Below are 18,537 nucleotides of genomic sequence, written 5' to 3'. Positions count from 1 at the left end.
ATCACCATTGATTGGATTGGGGCGTCTATGTTTGAAAATGCATTCTCATAGGTCGCACTAAAGGTTTCCAAAGACAGGCGCTTTCTCCACAGAAGAGGCTGACCTTGGATGGAGTCCCAAGCCTGTACCCGTTCTGTTGAAGCTGTTTCAAGAAGATGTATTAAAACCCCAAACAGCACGCCTCTAAATCTTGCCAGCCATAGCTCTCATTTAAATACAACTGTAGCTTGGTACTCACAACTTGCACTTTAGACCTTGCTGTCTTCATCAAGAGAAACAAGGAATAAATATTAATATCTCTAATATGGGCTAATTATCAACCGTGAGTGAACATGTCTCCGATGCTGCCTCAAGTCAAGGACATAAATGAGTGTGATCTCAAATTACAGTTTATGGAAATCACTGTTTTCAGTTAACCATCGGGCTAGGTCAGGGGTCGGCTACCCGTTGATTCAGAGAAGAATTCTATTTTAGTTCATTTTTTCATTTATTTCATTTTTTCTTTTAAATTTGAACATCCTGGTGATCTTTTCAGATAAAAATAAAATATTTACTGAGCTTTTACAGCCCTGACGTGCAGATACTGAGCGCTGAAGGTTCAGAAGCAGAATTCACTAATCAGGTAATGTTGATACTTGCAATTCAGTTTGCAAATATATTTTGCATTGTTCAGTGTAATCATCCTTTTTTACTTGTGGCGTTGGCTGACTGCACCACCCAGTAGACGCTATGATGTTAATTATAATGTATACAGCATTTTCCGTCCATCCATCCATCCTCTGCCGCTTATCCTGCACTCAGGGTTGCGGGGGATTCTGGAGCTTATCCCAGCTGTCAGTGAGCGAGAGGCAGGGTTCACCCTGGACTGGTTGCCAATCAATTGAAAGGGCCACAGACAGAGACAATCATTCACTCAGGCACTCATTTGGGGCATTTTTCCCAAATTTTTCCTCTTAACCTGCTGCATGTTTTTGTAACTGTGGAAGGAAACCGGAGAAAACCCGCACAGACACGGCGAGAACATGCAAACTCCACAGAGATAGGACTCCTTGTCTGAATCAAAGCAGGGTCTTTTGTGCTGTGAAGCCACTAGCCCCTGCACCACGTGCCACCAATTTCAATTCCAAAAAATGGGGAGGACTCAAATTGTATTTCTTTTCCAGAGCTCAAAATGTTTTTGTTGCATGCAGAAATAGAATTTTGTTTCCTCTGTAGCGATTTCATAACCGCCACAGTTTGTACCAACGTGGCTCACATGCTGGCGCCAGTGCCTACCTTGTCTGATCCACTCATTTTCAATGGACTCCGGATGTCGACTCCACGTGAAGATCCTGGATCAACCTCTGGAAAATACCCAGTGAACACATGTGACGGCGGCAGCAGAACCATACTTATTCAGTAGTAATCTACTCCCGCTGAGGTTTTTTGTGGTTGTTAATCCAGTTCTTCCACCGGTTTCATGGCCCCTTCGGATCACCGTTTGGCTGGTAAGGTGAAATTGATGATAAAATGTCTGTGTTGGATGAAAACGTTAATATGATCCAGCCATTAGACATATGTGGAACAGTTGAGAAGCTCTGGGAGCTTGATTTGTGAAGGGTCTCTTTAGGTGAAAGCCCGAGTGGACGTCGCAAAGGTGTAAGTGAACCGAACGGCTCTCATCACTCTCAGTGAAGATTGAGAAATAAGACAAGGCGCAAAGCCTTGTTGGAATGATTGCAGTGGTGCACTCCGGCTGGGAAAGTGTTTCTCAAAATTTTACATATTAAAAAAAAAATCTTCAAACTGATTGGATGCTCATGGTCAAAAGCCTGGCAAGTATTTTCCTTTTTAAGTGGGCGTGAAGAACCTGAGGTAACAGATGACGGCAATGTCGCCATCCCAGCTAGCTCGTGAAAGCCTGTGAGATGGGAGAGCCAACTGCTTTGCTTTGCTACCATACCGGCCTCTTTGGGTCAGATTCGTTGAAAAGAAATGATTTATAGGTTTTTAGATCACCCATGTGTTCAGATCAAAAAACACCGTAAGGTTGTTAAATCAATGAGAAACAATGAATAATTAAGGCGATCAGTGTCAATTTAACATTGAGTGTGGTGAGTTTGGGTTTTCATTTCAAATCTCTGTGAAAGCAATCACTCCATACCGAAGTGCTCTTGACACAGCGACGATACAGCTGATATTTCTCGGCTCTAATTCGGCAAGGCTGCTCAAACGACTGTCAGAGATTCGTCTGTCATACCACGGTGACGATGTTGCGACCCTGGGAAAACAGTCAGATGCGTCTACGGCCCGACACAATTTCCATGCTGCCCTGGATCCGCACTTTTGTAACTAGCTTCAAAAAGGTGGGTAAAATTTAACGAGTTTTGAAGATTAACTCAGATATATACATTTTTGCTCGAGCCTCGTAACACCTGGTATTGCTGTGTTGACTCTGAAATGTACTGGGATTTAAGTGAAAAATGACAATGTGAAAAGCAGAATATTTACATTTGTACAAATCTATGTTTCTACCTCGCCCAGATCGTATCGCGCCTCTACTATTTCAGCTTCTGCCACCAAGGGGCACCAGAGAAATCATGTTTACAGTGTTTTCACCCGGCAGCTGTCACCAGAACATTTGTGCAAAAATCTGCTCATGGTCGTTCATTATCCTTCAATCGGGAGTCCTCAACCTACTGCATTGTTTTGGACTGGAGGAGGAAACCAGAAGAATCCCGAGACAACCTCTGCAGAGGTTGAAATGACAACCAGGAAACTGATGCTGTAAGATAGAAGCGCAAACGCAACCGCAGCACATCATTTTCAAAGGGGTTCTGCTGTGTTGTATTCATGTCAAATGCATAAAAAAAGCAAGGGAAATGCAACTTGCTCACGAATGAATATTTACACATTTCACAAAATAGGCTTCTTTGACTTGAAGTTGACGGCAGATCTTTCTACCTGTGAGTTAGCGGTATTATCTGCAGGAAGCTAACTATCTGCTCACTTCAACCTGTATGTATGATTGCCTCCGTGTCACAGCCAAGGCTCCTGGGTCTCTGGCCTTATTCCTCTCATCCCCCTTGAAGGTAGGATAGTTCACGCAAATGCAGTGCTGCACATATATCCTAACTCATGTCAACAGTCTTAGTGTGTTTCAACCCCGTGGTTCCTGGTGGTTAGGGTCCAGATAGGGACCCAAACCCTATACTGGGGGTTCCTGTCTACCTATGCTACACTTTTAACACTCAATATTAGTTCTGTGCAAGGAGATCCTGGAAGATCTTCAAGGCACCTGGAAGATCCTAACTCCTTGTGCTATGTTGTTGACATACTTTTAGTTCTTGACCCCCCCTGCACTACATATTCTGTTTACAGGAAGATCCTGGTAGATCCTGACTTCATGCGTTCCGTTGTTGTCCTTGTAGTCCTCAAGCCCTTTGGTCCTGCATACAGGGATCCTTGAAGACCCTCGAAGATTCTCTCTGCGTCCGTCCGTCCGTCCTTTGCTTCATCCTCTGAGCTGTGTCACTGATGTCCTTCCAGTCCCCCGACCCTGCTGTGTCGCTCTCTTCTCCCTTACATCCAACTGATCTTTCCCATGAATGAACATGATGCTTTGCAATGTGCCCATGAAGGTTCTCAGTCATCCAGGTCACAGCTTTTCACTGTCAAATCTGGTAATGACAACTGGACTTGGTTTTGTCTTATCGGTGTTTCACCTCTCATCTTATGTAAGGCTAATGTTGGCGTGATGTTAACTGAGTGAACCTGTTCCCATTCATGTGTACATACGTGGTGCTTAACCCTTAGTTTGGGCAACTTGTCCTGATACCGTGTCCGACTGTCTTCCTGGTGTTATCCCTGATGGTGCGCATGGGTTGCACTCCTCACTCATTGAATTCCCCTTTTGAGAGACTTTCTTTCGTTCTTGATGGAACCCTGATGAGTTCCACTCCAGCCTGACAAACGTATAGGCCACCAATTAGCCTTTAGCACAGTTGAGTCCCTGGAATTCATACCTTTGTTCCCCAAAGTACAAACTTTCATTCAACCTAGTGGTTCCAAAACAACTCACTTGTTAAAACGTGGAACCCTCTTAACATTTACCAATGGCCAAACTCAACACTAGGAAGGTTGAGTCCTGGAAACTCCACGCAGTCTGCTGGAACTGAAGAAGCGAATGTCCAAGAAGGTGGAATGTCCAAGTTCAGTTTTCACAGCAGGATATGACGACACTCCTTAATGTACAGCTGACATAACCAACTCGAGTCTTGTACCTTTTTTAAAAAGCTGTTAAAATCAGCGAAAGACCAAAGACCTTTGGGTGTAGAACACTGCTGGGGGAAATTTCACAGCGATCCCCAAAACCACTTGTTTTGTTGACATGTCCACTGTTTGGCTGCGATTTGATTGGAACAAATTGGTTGGAAATAACAATACGAACCACGGTTTGCGCGAAGTGTCTGTCAATGCCGCTTCTATCTCTCTGCTGAAATGAAAGCAAAGGGAAAATAGTAAATGCTGGCTTTCTGAATAGAGTCCGGATCGCCTTGGTTTTTCTTGATGCATTATTCAAAAGCGCAGATTTGCATCTTCGAATTGACCTTGTATTTAATTTGCCTCCAGTGGAAAAAAAAGGGCCGTGTTTCATGAGAACGCCTCGCCGTCAAAAGTAGGCCACAGATGTTACCACGTGGGACCAAAATGCAGAGAAAGCGTGTAAAAAGATCACAAGACGCTGGGAGTAAGAAGTATATAACCAAGTGTATTCCCTCTGTTAATGTACACATATTTAGAGTCATCTCACTGGAACACTTTACAATAACATTTAGAAAGAACAGGAAGATACTGGGGGGTGGAGTGGAGTATGCTTGGGATGGAGAAAGAGGGGCAAAACCCGACAAATCGGCGGCGAGGGTGAGCTGATGGAGTCTGTCAAATGGCTGCCGTTGTGTCTGGGAGATGTACAGACAAAAATAGATGTAAAAAAAATATTAAAAAGATAATAAAAAAGGGGGAAAATGATAGGGGTCAGGGTGGAGCCTGCTTTCTCCACAGGGAGCCAAGGGGACGTACAATCTGCCATACGAAGAGGGAGGAACTGATGCAGAATGACGAATGGGGGAGGGGGATTGGGATGGGACTCATGGCGATGACCTTGTTGACCCCTGGTAGAACGGCCGTGTGTCAAAGGTTCAAATTACAATTGTTCATAAACAAAAAGAAACTATAGAAATTTTCCATTGCCCAGAATCATTGTCATTTTTTTTCAGGAATGATAGTAGGGGAACACGTTTCTCTCAGTAATGGCATGAGTCAAATATTTAGACATTTTCCACAAACTTTTTTTTTCAGGAATTTTCTTTTCTTTTTCATGATACAGTGTTCTTTTCTTTTTTTATAGAGTTGAGAAAATTTGAATACTAGAGTTCTGTTGTACATCTTCCAGGGAACTGTAGTTCACCTTTTATTATGTGTGTGTGTGCGTGCGTGTGTGTGTGTGTGTGTGTGTGTGTGTGTGTGTGCGCGCGCATGTATGTGTACGTGCGTTCTTCCCACAAAGTTTGCCCATTTTGGCTGCTGTCAGTCCAGTCAGGCTTCGGAGGGATGAAAGACACGGTCGCTCCTTTCCGGCTTCGAGGCTCTTCGAGCCCCAGAATTAACTCGGAATTTTTCTTGTTTTTATTTTCCTCCCCTTGCCCCCCCCCCCTGCTAAAATGTCTCTCGAACTTTCTGAAGAAAACAAACAAAACAAAAAAAAAACGGGCAAACCTAAAAGTTGGTTCTTGCAGCCAGGGGCGGGAGGGGTCAGCTGTCCTGTTCATCAGAGAGGGGAAGGGTATGTAGACGGTGGAACCTGCAATGTCAAAAAAATCCTAAACTCCATCTCGTCCGCGCTGCAAGCTCTTGTTTTCCCCTCTTGCTCGTGATGTAGGTCCGTTGGTTTTTCTGCAACGTCTATACATATATTTATATTTATACTGAACAGAGTTCGTCTCGTTCGTTTTTTTTTTTCTTTCGTTTTTTTTTTTTTTTTTTTTTTTTTTAAGTGATAAGTAATCGTAAGGACGTAACACAGTTCGTCTGCTGGCCCGCTAGGAGGCGGGGGAGGGGCTTGGACACGCCCCCTCCCCCCCCTGGAAACACATTACACAGATCTGCTGGAACACAGGACGACCAAGGGGGTTCTTTTGGCCTCGACCAAGTTTTTGGCGGCTAAACGTACAAGTTAGCGTCGATTTTTCGGAGTGGTGGTATCTCACAAAGTTGCTACGTTTAACGTTATGATCATCAATCGTCGATATTTTTTTTCTGTTCTTTAAACTCCACGGAAAAGGAAAGAAAAGGAAAAAAAAAGTTCTTTTTTGTAAATGAATACTACATGCTTGAAACACGGCAGAGTTTAAGTTGCGTGGGCTGCGGAGCGCCAAGACATGGAGAGAAACAGCAGCCAACGAGAGGAAGAGAGAGAGCGAGAGAGCGAGAAAGATCGGAGATGTCAAACACTTCGATGGCATATTCCCGCGAACTGGCAGTGTATCGACGCTAGCGGAGGGATGTCAGGCCGCCGATGTGAGAATACGTGGATGCTGTCCGAGTTGACGGCTTGCGGCGCTAGCTAGCTCCTTTCATCAAGGAGCGCGGACCCTGACGCAAATACTGACGGCGGTGTCCCCAATAGCTCTCAAGACGCGGCGGGAATCCCGTCGAGCCGACCCGTGGATTTGCGCTTGTTTGCACGGCTCAGGAGTCGAAGCGGTGCCGAGAAACACGTCAGCCCGAGTGCGATGCTCCCGTTTGATTAGCCCGGAAGCGATCAAACGAACCTGACAATACTGAGTTTGAAATGAACTAACCTCTGCTATGTCGGCCATCTTTCTCTCTCTCTCTCTCTCTCTCTCTCCCTCTCTCTCTCTCTTTCTTGCCTCCATCTTCCTCTGTGTGCAACTGCTGTCTGTCTCTGCGTGTCGCGGCGGCGCCCTCTCAGACGTAGTACTCCTTGTCTTTGTTCTTCTTGTTCTTCGTGACCGTCTTGGCAGTGCTGGGCTGTTTCTCCTTCACCAGGGTTCCGTTGCTCTGTGTGGCCGAATTGCTAATGTAGTTGCGGCTCTGGTCCACCTGGTAGGAGCCCTCGTCACGGTTGCGGTACTTGTACATGGCGTAGAGCAGGATGAGGATGCAGAGGGCAGCGGCAGCTACGATGCCCACCACCATTCCCGTGGTGCTGCTGGACTGCTGCACTTCCACAGCGCCCGGGAGGCCTCGCTCCGGAGACGTGGGGTCTGGAGTGGGAACATGGGGGAAATTTGGGGGGTAGGTTATTCCCGGGACTCTGCGGTGGTTGGGGTCGGACGAGGGGTGGGCCGGCGGCAGCAGCACTTGGTCCCTGGTGTTCATTTTCCCGGCAGGGATGTTGTTGCTACTGCTGCCGCCGCCGACAGCCAGCTTGACGCGCGGGCTGAGCTGGTCGGGGTCGGCTGTAGGGGTGGAGGGCAAGGGCGGGCGGTGGGAGTAAGGGAAGCGGGAGAAATGGCGGTCTCTGGGGTTTTGGCCTTCGGCGGCTGGGGGAGGAGGGAGGACAGTTCTGTCGGTGACCAGGGGGGAGTTTTTGTAATAGTCCTCGTCGTCTGACTCTGTCATCTCCCCCGAGCCGTACGCCGACACCTCGATGTTCTCCTCGCAGTCTTCCTGGTCCAGGGGGCAAGGGGGCCGAATGTTGGGCAGGGGGAGGGACTCTTTGGTGGTTTCAAGCAGGGTTAGGAAGGGGCGGTAAGTGGTCGGGGGCAGGGGAATTACTGGGTAGCGGGTGGCGATGGACGGGGGATCTAGGGAGTCCACGGTTATAATTGGCAACACTAATTCACCTCCTAGGACAAGAAAGAGACAACGGAGGTACAGAGTGTTAGAGGCCGACCGAGAAAGAGGCCGCTTGCAGAATCAGAAAGAGAAACAGTGCAATTTAAACACCAGCACTAAAACTTCACATGAGGTTAGTTCTATAGATTTAGTCTATTCTATCTAGAAAGTTAAAATGCTGGTTAGCTCTGTCTGCAAGCTGAAATCAAATACAAGATGTAAGAATAGTCTAGCCTGTCGCTGCTCTGAGCTAGCTCCCTGTGCTACATCTGCTCTCACCTACAGGTTACTTCGCTAACACATCATACAAATCAGGCTAGAAATGACACTGAAACAACTTAGCATCTATTGCACTACAACAGTCTGTCCTGCACTGCTATCTCTCTAGTCTCGGCTAGCGTTGCATGATTTCTGCTGTGATTGGTTAAATAAGATAGCAAACCACGAGGTTCAGGGCACTTACATCAACAAATTGGCCGCATGAGATTTTTGCATGAAAAAAAAAATTACAAAAAGAAAGCTGTGTAAGATTGTTCTTGGATAGTGATATACATCCCACCCCCTCCCGTTTTGAACCCTCTGCATTTTCCTTGCCACATGGAAAATAATCCCGATTCCAAAATGGCGCTTTGGTGTTTACGAGTCGATAGAGTTAAGACCTGTCGATCCCCCCTCCCAACACTGTCCGTATTCTATAGCCCGTTTCTCATTAGCTTTAACCCTGCAAAAAACGATGCCAAATTTTCCGTTCCCCCATTACCATTTCCCTCCCACGCTAAAAACTAATCGTCTTTAACAAACCAAACACATCATTAAATCATTTAAGGAATGTAGCTCAATGACCCAGGACGCGTTTGTACAGCTTCTTTGACACCGTGAAATGAACACCCAGGATAAAGGATTAGCGGGTGTCAGGTTGCATTCATTCAGGAGGTTCAAGGTTAAACATATGGGAAGCATGTCAACAGAACATGGTTAGATATCAGTCACAGTCTATTTATATCATACTCCGGGACAGATTTTGCGTCGGTCCGGCAGAGATGTAACAATTGTGAAACATGACAAGGGTAGATTAGATTGTGTTGGGAGAAAAAGGGAAAGTAAAAGCAGCACAAGACCAAATATATCATCACATCATCTGCATAATATCACTTTTTCGCCTTTTGTTTTTTTCCAGTTGTTGAGGTGAATCAGACGTCGGGTTTATAGGAAAGTTTGGTGGGACATTCTAGACTCCCGTCGCGGCCTATATTTTAAGTTGGCACCGCACCGAAACCCATTGACCACCCACATTTTGTTATACAGTTTGACACCACCTTTAGGCTTTGTTACTCACAAAGCCAGTCATACATCAGCATAAAACATCATATGTCATAGAGATTACATGAAGGAAATGTGAATGCTGTGACAGGAACAAAAAATAGCTTAGCAATTCTCTGTATGAACCTCCCCCCTTTTTCCTGTTTTTAAAGCAGAGTAGTGAATTTCTACAGCAATTGAGTTATTCCTCCTGATTTATAAATTCCTCTTGTCTGTTTGAGAGCTGCGTTTCACCTTGAAGGCTGAGAGGACTGCACAGCATGCTCTAGCTTTTTCAGGAACAAAGCGGACCGCCACAAAGATGAAACCCATAAGATTAGTACATTAAATCCAAAAAAAACTTGTCAAAGTCACAGGAAGTGAAGTTTTAAAAGTCAGAGGTTGTTCTTGCGCGACATATGTACGAACACCGTGGTGACAGTTGTTGCGGTGGACAGGACGCTATCTTTACTCCACCATCTGTCCCTGTGACAGAGACGCTGCCATTTGCGATGATGAGCGTCACAAGAGCTAATCGGTTTTACGTTTGACTCGTTTGTGGAGCCATCGGGACGTAAACTATCGGGGGTCAGTGTACATTGTACTCTTAGGTACGTACACCTCAACAAGCCCGGCAAAATCAACTCTTCCCCTCGCACGTGGTTTGGGCGCCATATAGTCAGAATCGAAAAAAAAGGGTTATCAGTGTAGCATCCTGTTATGCCTTTCAGCTGAGCCAACGCCCGGAGGCCATATGGCATCATCCCCGTATGACTGGCAGGCGCTTGCTACTGGAGAAGTAATGAATCTCAGCTCTCAAACAAACAGTGGGATCATGTCTGAGCGTGGACGATGGGCAGTTAATCGAGACAACCATCTTTTCATTTCCCCTTCTGTGACCCCGGAGTCTCCCCAGCTATAACCTGTCAATACGTGGCTCTGCCACGTCGAGACTACACCCTCCTCCTTCTATATGCAGCTCTGATAGTCCAGGTTTCCTCCCAGAGGTTGGATAGTGGTACGCTTGTTGATGAATGCGTCACACATGCTCACAGATGTGGGTCTCGGCGCAAAATACAGGAGGATATTTGAGGGACTTTTAATATGGCAGTATCAGTCAGACCCGCTTGTTTTATCGGGCGTCCGGTGACCAAAATAAAGGATCTGAAGCTGAACATGTATACAGGAATACAGAGAACCATCACAGATGTGCTGTTTTCATGCACGCCCATAAAATCCAGAAAAGATCCTTCTTTTTCACCCTCTTCTTTCCCTTTCGGCTGCTCCCCAACAGCAAATCATCTCCCTCCATCTGACCTGTCAGCCATCCATTTTCTATACCGCTTTTGCTGCTCTGCGAGACGTCGTTGGTCCAGAGGTGGGGTTCACCCTGGACCTCTCGGCAGTTAATCGCCGTGCTGCATATAGACGTATGACCATTCACTCCTTTAGTCACATATAAAGAGAACCAATCATCATCCTTTCATTCATACATCGATTTTGGGCCTCCAACTGAACTGCTTCATGTTTTTTTGGGGTGTTGAACGAGGCTGGAGAACCTGGACTCCATACAGAAAGGCCCTCTATTAGACTCAAACAGGGACCTTCAGGCTGTGAGGCCAAAGCTTTAACTGCTGAGCCCACGTGCTGCTTACCACATTCTCCGTTTCCTCTTCCTCATTCAGTTCATCCATACATCTTTCCTCTTGTCTTCCTCACCGCCTTATCCAACCTCATTATCCTTCCACCAAGTGCTTCACCATCCTTCCTCTGTCCACATCCAAACCATCTCAGTCTGACTTTATCTCCAGAACATCTGCTGTCTCTCTGATGGTCTCAAATGTTCACATTGGTGCAGTGTGAAATCATCCACGCACACACACACACACACACACACACACACACACACACACACACACACACACACACACACACACACACACACACAGAGTACAGTACAGTGCAGTACAGTCATTTGGCAGAGGCTTTTATCCAAAGCGACTTACAGGAAGTGCAAGTTAGTCACCGAAGATCCGAAGTACCAGTAGTCAGAAGTTTGAAGTGACCACTCAACCAAATAGCCATCCCAGAACCATATACAGTACATATATTAATTTCATCCCTTTTTTTTTGTTTGGGACGGGAGGGTTGGGGGCTAAGTGCGATTAGTAGGGTACTGAAGAGACATGTTTTCAGCTCACGGCGAAAGGTGGGCGACCCTGCTGTTCTGAGATACACACACACACACATAGTTATTGCTACGTTGGGGGTTACAGTCTCAGATAGAAACGCAATAGCTGCCGAGATGATGATGACATCCTTGATTTGCTCGAAGCGGGAAGAGGGCGGTGGATCTTTTTACATCTATGCCAAATGCAGTCACTCCGCCCGTCAGTCCGACCCACTCGTAGACACAGGAAACCTTTTTGGGCGAAAGGTCGTGAAGAATCAGATCTGCCTGCAGATAAAAAAAAGATCTGACAAGAATGTCGCGTCGGGGGTTGTTTATCCTTGTTGGCTTTTTAAAATCGATGTGTCCAATGGGGGATGTCGTTTGTACCAAACCCCACTCCGACTCCTGACGTGTCTCATCCTGGCTGCAGGGGCCCTGCTGCGCCTGGATCAACTCCACCAGAGGCGGATGGATTTGGTATTTCGGCTTGTCGGGCTTTTTTGGCCTTGCTGCTGTAAAAATCCCACGCCACGCAAAGGCCGAGAGGTGAACGAGTCACGCGCAGTACAGGCAATTTAGATGAGAAGATATCTAACTCCGAAACTGCACCCTCTATAACTCTGGCTTTGTCGGTTCTCCAGCACTTTTGCTAGATTAAAAGGGAAATGGCAAACAACGGAAAATAAAGGAAAGCAGATCAGATTGTCTTGTCGCCGGCAAGAAACGGTAATAAACATATTGTCAGATTTTTATTGATTCTTTTGACTTAAATGTGGAGGGCATTTCATTTGTTCATTCATTCATTTACTCATTTGAACTTTTGTTCTCACTCTTCCTGCTCTTGTATCTTGGGGGTGCTTTGGTCTTTCCCAGCCGGGCAATCGGTCAGTCAATCCCATCCTCACTCCTAATGCCTCAACCGCCAGATGAGCGTGGAAAGCTCCCTCAGCATCACATACCAATGCATCAGAACCCCGTTTTTGTCATTTTGTGCTGAATCTGGAGCGTCACATTGAGTATACAATGTATATTGATATTGATGTTGATGCCAACATCACCATCTGGATCTATTTCTAAACCTCACTTCAATCAAAGCGGACTTTGTATTTTATAAATGAGAAATCACGTTCTTCCACTGATGCTGCATCCAAAGGTAAATGCTTCTCTTGGTGTGTTTAAAAATGAAGATCTGTGTTCGTCACGAAATGGAGAAAAACGGATTCTAACACGTCGGGATGTGACGCTAAGCGAACGTTCACATTTGGTCAGGCGGTTGAAGCGTTGGGATTGAGGATGTGATGGTCAGTCACATGGACGGAGAGAGAGATAACCAACCGCTTTATAGATCCCCAAGGGGTAAATTGCTTCTTTTTTTAAAGCACGTGTATTTACAAGTACCTGTATATGATTACATGCCGTATTTATGTATATAAATCAGGTTTATTTTTTTAATGCACCAGAAGACATAAATATACAGACATTATACCATTAATTCACTCATTCCCATGTTATATAGAGACAATCATTCGATCATCCAATATGTATAAAACCATTCACCTTTCCAAGAGACATACAACCGTTCACTCACCCATTCACTCATCATAGACATACAACCATACGTTCACTAATTCATCTGTCATAGAGACGAACAACCATTCCATCATCATGTAAACATACCTCAAACTCACTATTCACACATCATGTACTGTATATACAAACAACCTTTTGATCCTCACACTGAAAAAATATCATTCACTCACTCATTCATCTGTCATATTGAGACATAATTCCATTCACTCACTCATTCACATGTTTTGCAGAGATATAATATCATTCACTCATTCATATAGATACATGCAACCATTCATTCACTCATTCATACTATCCAGAATCCACTATAAAGTATTAATACGTAACTATGGCTCAGGCGCAGTTGTGTTCTGTTAACGTGGAATAGCAACATAATTAATGTGTTCATCGTCAATAATGTCTGTGTGTGCGCAGAGTTTGTTGCACGTCAACATGCCACCTCATTATTTTTGACGTCTTGCTCGTAGCTGCCCGTGAATAGTCGGAGGTACGCGTTCTGATGTCGAGCTGGGGGTTTTCGCGAGGAGATCTGTAGAGATCCTGAAGGCCCTCACGCTCAAACGTGCTCATGCAGAGAGGAGATGTGACGAGTTCTCCACGACAGCTCACAGGAACCCGACCGGCTTCAGCGGGTTTTAATCCCACGCATACTCTGGAGAGAGGCCTCAAAGCTCCCCTTGATCCAAGAGGAACACCTCGCAGGTTCTTGAGTTATCGAGGACCTCCTCGCAGAGGCGAGTGGACCCCCTCAAAAAAGCCCCTCATCATGTTGCCGATGAGGAGCGGAGAAAAGAAAGAGGCGAAGAAGGAAAAGAGGGTCAGGGGAGGGTGGAGAGGTTTGAAGAGGGGAACCTCCTTGTTCTGCTTCTGGACAATCTGCATGTAATGACTGTAAACATTGTGTTGACTTTAAGTTATCCACGTCCAATGGGTTACAATGAGGACGTCTTTTACGTCTCTTCACCATCCCTCTCTCTCCCGGTGCGTTTCATCTTGGTAAATCCCGATCCTCAGTTCCTCGGACTCACTCTCATTACCCGGCAGATCCAGACCAACGCTCTAATTGGCTGATGTAATTAAGGCTCCCTAACAAAGTCAAAGTTTAATTAGCCTGCTGGGAAAGGCAGGAATCCTTCACTGGAATTTCTTGCTGTCCGTCCGTCCCCCCCCCCATCACTCCTTCCTCACCCCATTCCTCTCCGTTGCGCTTTTGGGTGCAAAAGAACGTGACACGAATGTTGACCAGGGCGAGCCTATCGCCCCGCTCTGCTCCCGGCGCCTCCTCCCGCTCATCTCCTCCACAGCTCTCTGGTCTTGAAGGGTGGCGCTGTGGTTCTACTGCCGTGTATGAAACCTAGTAGCTTCATGGGAGCTAAAAAATGATTTATTTCAAGTAATTGTTATGTAATTGTTTAATAATAAATTCTTATTATTATTATGAAGACGATGATTATTATCATCATTATTAGTATTACTTTCATTCTTATTATATATTTTTTATTATCACATTACTATAATTGTTATTATAATTGCTATAAATATTGGTATTGTTACTAGTATGATATATAATCATTAAAATTATCATAATAAGAAATGTTACAATAAATGCTCAATAATATTAATAAAAAATATACTATTACATGAATTATCAATTTTAATTTTAATTTTAATTTTAATTTTAATTTTAATTTTAATTTTAATTTTAATTTTAATGGGTGCAATGACTACCTTCTCCTCCACACTGCAGAAGGGTCTTTGGTGTCACTCTGGTCCCTGGGTCATTGAAGAATGAATTGTGAATCTGTTGAATATTATTTATGAAAGAGTGAACGTTTGTGTGTCTCTTTCTGACGTGTAAATGAGAATGAACGATATTGTGAAATGTGACATCCAGTGTAAATATATATATATATATATATATATCTTTAATTAAAATGTTTCATATCTATTTATGTATTCGTGAATGTGTGATCGCCGTTTACGTAAATCCAAATTATTTTTCCGAATTCTTGGGGTTGACACTGACGGTGGATCAATATTTAAATTTCAATCTACTTTCCATGTGAAAGTAGATTATCATATGACCATAGGAAAACCACAGTGATCTGTGTATTAGCTTCTGATCAGATGGAGGCTAAATCCCATTAGATGGGATTGGGCAGCTTTAGAGTTTAAACCCATCCGTGGCAAAGCTGCTGCAGTGGGATGGGGATGCTAGCAAGTTCAATGTGTTTTAGCTGCTGAGTTTGCTTGCTATCCTGTACGGTTTTGTTTGGTCGCCTGATCACATGCAGGTTTCCGTGACGTTGGCAGACGTATCATTGATCTATTCTATTGAATGAAATTGTTTAATTTAATTTGATTCAATTTGATTTATTTTAGTTTCATTTAATTTCATTTAATTTCATTTAATTTCATTTAATTTCATTTAATTTCATTTTACAACTTGCAATGTATAATGTCACTTTATATTTTAATATTATTTAATATTACATTAATATTACATTACCACCAATTTTAAACCTGATATACCTGATATATTCAGAATACATAGTTAAAAGAAGAGCCGGGATCAAAAAAGGAAGGGCCAAAATGACTAAAATTGCAATAGATGGCGGTTTAATGAGTCAACATTCGGAAAATTCACATTTCAAGGATTTAATCAGCAGATTTAATTTGCAGGTTTCCGTAAGGGCAGATACAATGTTGATGGAGGATTTCTACGCCGTCGTCTACCTCTCACTTTTTAACCCGTCTGGTTGAGGTAGAAAGCCGCTAAAGCCGAGCTTGAAATGACGGCTTCCGTAAATACCCTTAAAGCGCGTGTTCAGGTTATATTATTGTCTCATATGAACACAGCACCAACCAGTCGTGTTACGCATACACTGGAGAATCAAAAAATACCTTCTGAATAATATTCGCTTTTTCCTATCTAATGAATCAGACATATGAAGACGACACCCTGTGATGCAGTATTTCATGTGTCACCCAGATATAGCCATTTATATTCCATTTAAAAATGTTTTTCACTAATACTGCAATGCGTGAACACGTATAGAGCCATTACATCTTCCGTACTTTTCTTTCAAAGGCTTCTTTTGTATATCAGTCGCGTCGTTTCAGGAAGCCAAGGTTGTACGCATGTGTTTGATGCTCTGGAGATAAAATCGGGCTGAAATGGTTTGGACGTGCACAGAGGAGGAATGGTGAAGTTCTGGGTAGAAGGACATTGAGGGTTTGGATGGAGGGAAAAAGGAATGGAAGCTGGTGTGGGGGAAGAGACAGATCAGATGGTGGCAGCCGATTGGCTGCGGTGGCCCCTGAAGGGAGCTGCTCGAAGGACAGGAAGAAGGTCAATGAACCGGACTGAGAGATTTGAAAAAAATTGGCTGAAGGTAGCGGGGTAAAGCAGTGGTTGGCACTGCTAGAGAAGGTTGCCGGTTGGATTCCATGTTCTCCCTGTGTCTGCACAGGGTTCCTCCCACAGTCCAGAGATAGCAGAAGGTGCCCAGATGTGTGAATGAGAGGGTGGATGTTGTACATCTCTGTATGACGGGTGGATAGAAGGATAGAATGGAATCAAATATTCATTAATCATGGGGATATTTCAATTCACACAGTACAGGAGAACTGGTAAGATATGTGAATATCAGAAAATTTATGAAAATTAAAAAAAAAAAAAAAAACAAGAAATGAAAATAAAGAATATAATTTTTTATAAACATGTGAATGAATGAATGAATGAAAGAAGTCTATTGAGAGCAGAGCTGGGTGTCAGACTGCCGAACAGCAGCTGAATTAAAGAGCCAAAGGCGCTTTTTTTACTATTGACCTATGAACGAGAGAGTGAATGGATGAATGTGATTGGCTGGCGGTCCAGAGTGAACCCTGTCTCTCATCCAATTATGGCCAGGAGACGCTCCAGCCGCCCCGCACCCTTAGTGAAGGATAAGATAGATAATGAATAAAATGAAACATTGGCAGAACACAACTGCCAATTCACCCGGCTTATTATTCTCCTTCTCTTTTAGCGGACCACGGAAGCTGGTGGCAAAGGTGGAGTTTTGATCACTCAAAGCGAGTGAGATGAGTGCAACAGTCTAATTATCCTCTTTGTCACTAAATAAACCCCGCCACTATTGTTCTGTGATTATAAAAAAGTAATTTCACGGTTGTTCCAAGAGCTCATAAATACAGAAAAATAAAATTGCTTCAACATGGCGATCCTAATAAAGGAATTCTTTCTCTTATAAGGGAAATATAAACTATTATATAATAGAATGAAAAATGGGAAACGTAGTGCTGCATTCCTGATCTGACCTAGACAACCAATATTCTGTAATATCATATTTACTATATGGTACATTATTATATTGTTTTATATCATGAATCTATTCTGTTATATTTCACAATTTTATATTATTGGTTCTTTATTATTTTATTTTTATTTTCTTTATAATTTAATTTAATTTAATTTGATTTAATCTAATTTAATTTAATATTACAACATACAATTTATGAAATCATTTTTTATATTTTAATATGATTTGATATTACATTTTCTAGTCTACATTTACACCAAATTTACACCTGATATATAAATTCACAGTATATACATAGTTAAAAGAACAGCCATGATTGAAAAACGGGCCAAAATTGACCCAAATTGCAATATGTTTAATACATCAACAATTCACCATTTCAAGAGATTTAATTTGCAAGTTTAAACTTCTGTTTTACTTTATTTACCTTGTTGTGACAATTGTCAGAGGTGACATGATAATCCCATTCAGCCCCAGCAGCGGACCATCATGGCACTGACACTGCAGCACACATCCAATGACTCTTATTTCATCTACGCGAGTTTCCTGGACGTATGTGTCAACGCAACATTCCAGGCCCGAGCAGAAAAAAATTAACAGATACCTTGGTCCGATATGATTTATATGTCTACAGTGCACCAATCTTCATAAGGCGAGACCATCTGGACCAGGTCATCCATCTTCGTCATGTTTGCAGACATGAGTTTCGACTGAGCAATTCTGAACTTCTCTTCATTTCTCCACCTGGGCTCATCTGAGTTTGGGATATCACAAAATGACCAATTCCCATTGGACTATCATGTCTGTCCTGTGAAAGGCAGCTTCAAGGGTAGCTCCAAGACTTCTTCTGTGCTCCACTGCCGATACAGGAAGTGGCCGTATCGATCTTTCACAATTCCCAGCACACATATCTTTTTCAGCTTAACTGAAAGGCCACAAATGCAAATGACATGGAGCTGGACTCTAAGGTGTACTAACAAGAATAGCTCCCTGTGTTCAGGGAGCAGTGGCGAAGGGCAAAAAACTGAACACTGCCGACTTCCCTTGCTCTGGAGCAATGCGATTACACCGCACTCTTGGGCGTGGAGAGATAACTAGACACCCATGAGAGGATATGACAGAGAGAGAGAGACAGGTGTCTGGGAAGGTCCAGCACTTGTATGCTTGTGTTTGTGTGAGCATTGGGGAAAAAGAGTGAGAAATGGAGAGTCGAGTGCCCCCATGGGAGATTAAACCAGGGCACAGCATCCTCCTCCAAAACTCCCGCCCCAAATTCCTCCTCTCGATAAGAGCTGAATGAAGTCTCTTTTT

The 18,537-nt window shown here is 43.8% G+C and overlaps 1 protein-coding gene across 8 annotated transcripts in view; it reads right to left on the bottom strand.

The window, feature by feature from the left end:
• Positions 1 to 5,373: 5,373 nt before the first annotated feature.
• The window catches only part of nrxn2b (neurexin 2b), a 749,542-nt gene continuing 736,378 nt past the window's right edge, over positions 5,374 to 18,537 (bottom strand). For 6 of the 8 annotated variants that reach the window (XM_086165979.1, XM_086165983.1, XM_086165981.1 and 3 more), the window contains one exon: positions 5,374 to 7,853. In XM_086165979.1, the coding sequence (XP_086022105.1) occupies positions 6,970 to 7,853 (884 nt within the window). In that variant the 3' untranslated portion in view covers positions 5,374 to 6,969. The remainder of the gene's footprint in view (positions 7,854 to 18,537) is intronic. The other 2 variants (XM_086165985.1, XM_086165986.1) reach the window with 1 other exon arrangement.

The sequence above is a fragment of the Fistularia commersonii genome, chromosome 19 (genome assembly GCF_037954325.1).
Source record: "Fistularia commersonii isolate RoL2024-O1a breed Wild chromosome 19, RoL_Fcom_v1.0, whole genome shotgun sequence".
In the NCBI taxonomy this organism is placed as follows: domain Eukaryota; kingdom Metazoa; phylum Chordata; class Actinopteri; order Syngnathiformes; family Fistulariidae; genus Fistularia; species Fistularia commersonii.
This window is presented reverse-complemented; position numbering and strand designations above follow the sequence as displayed.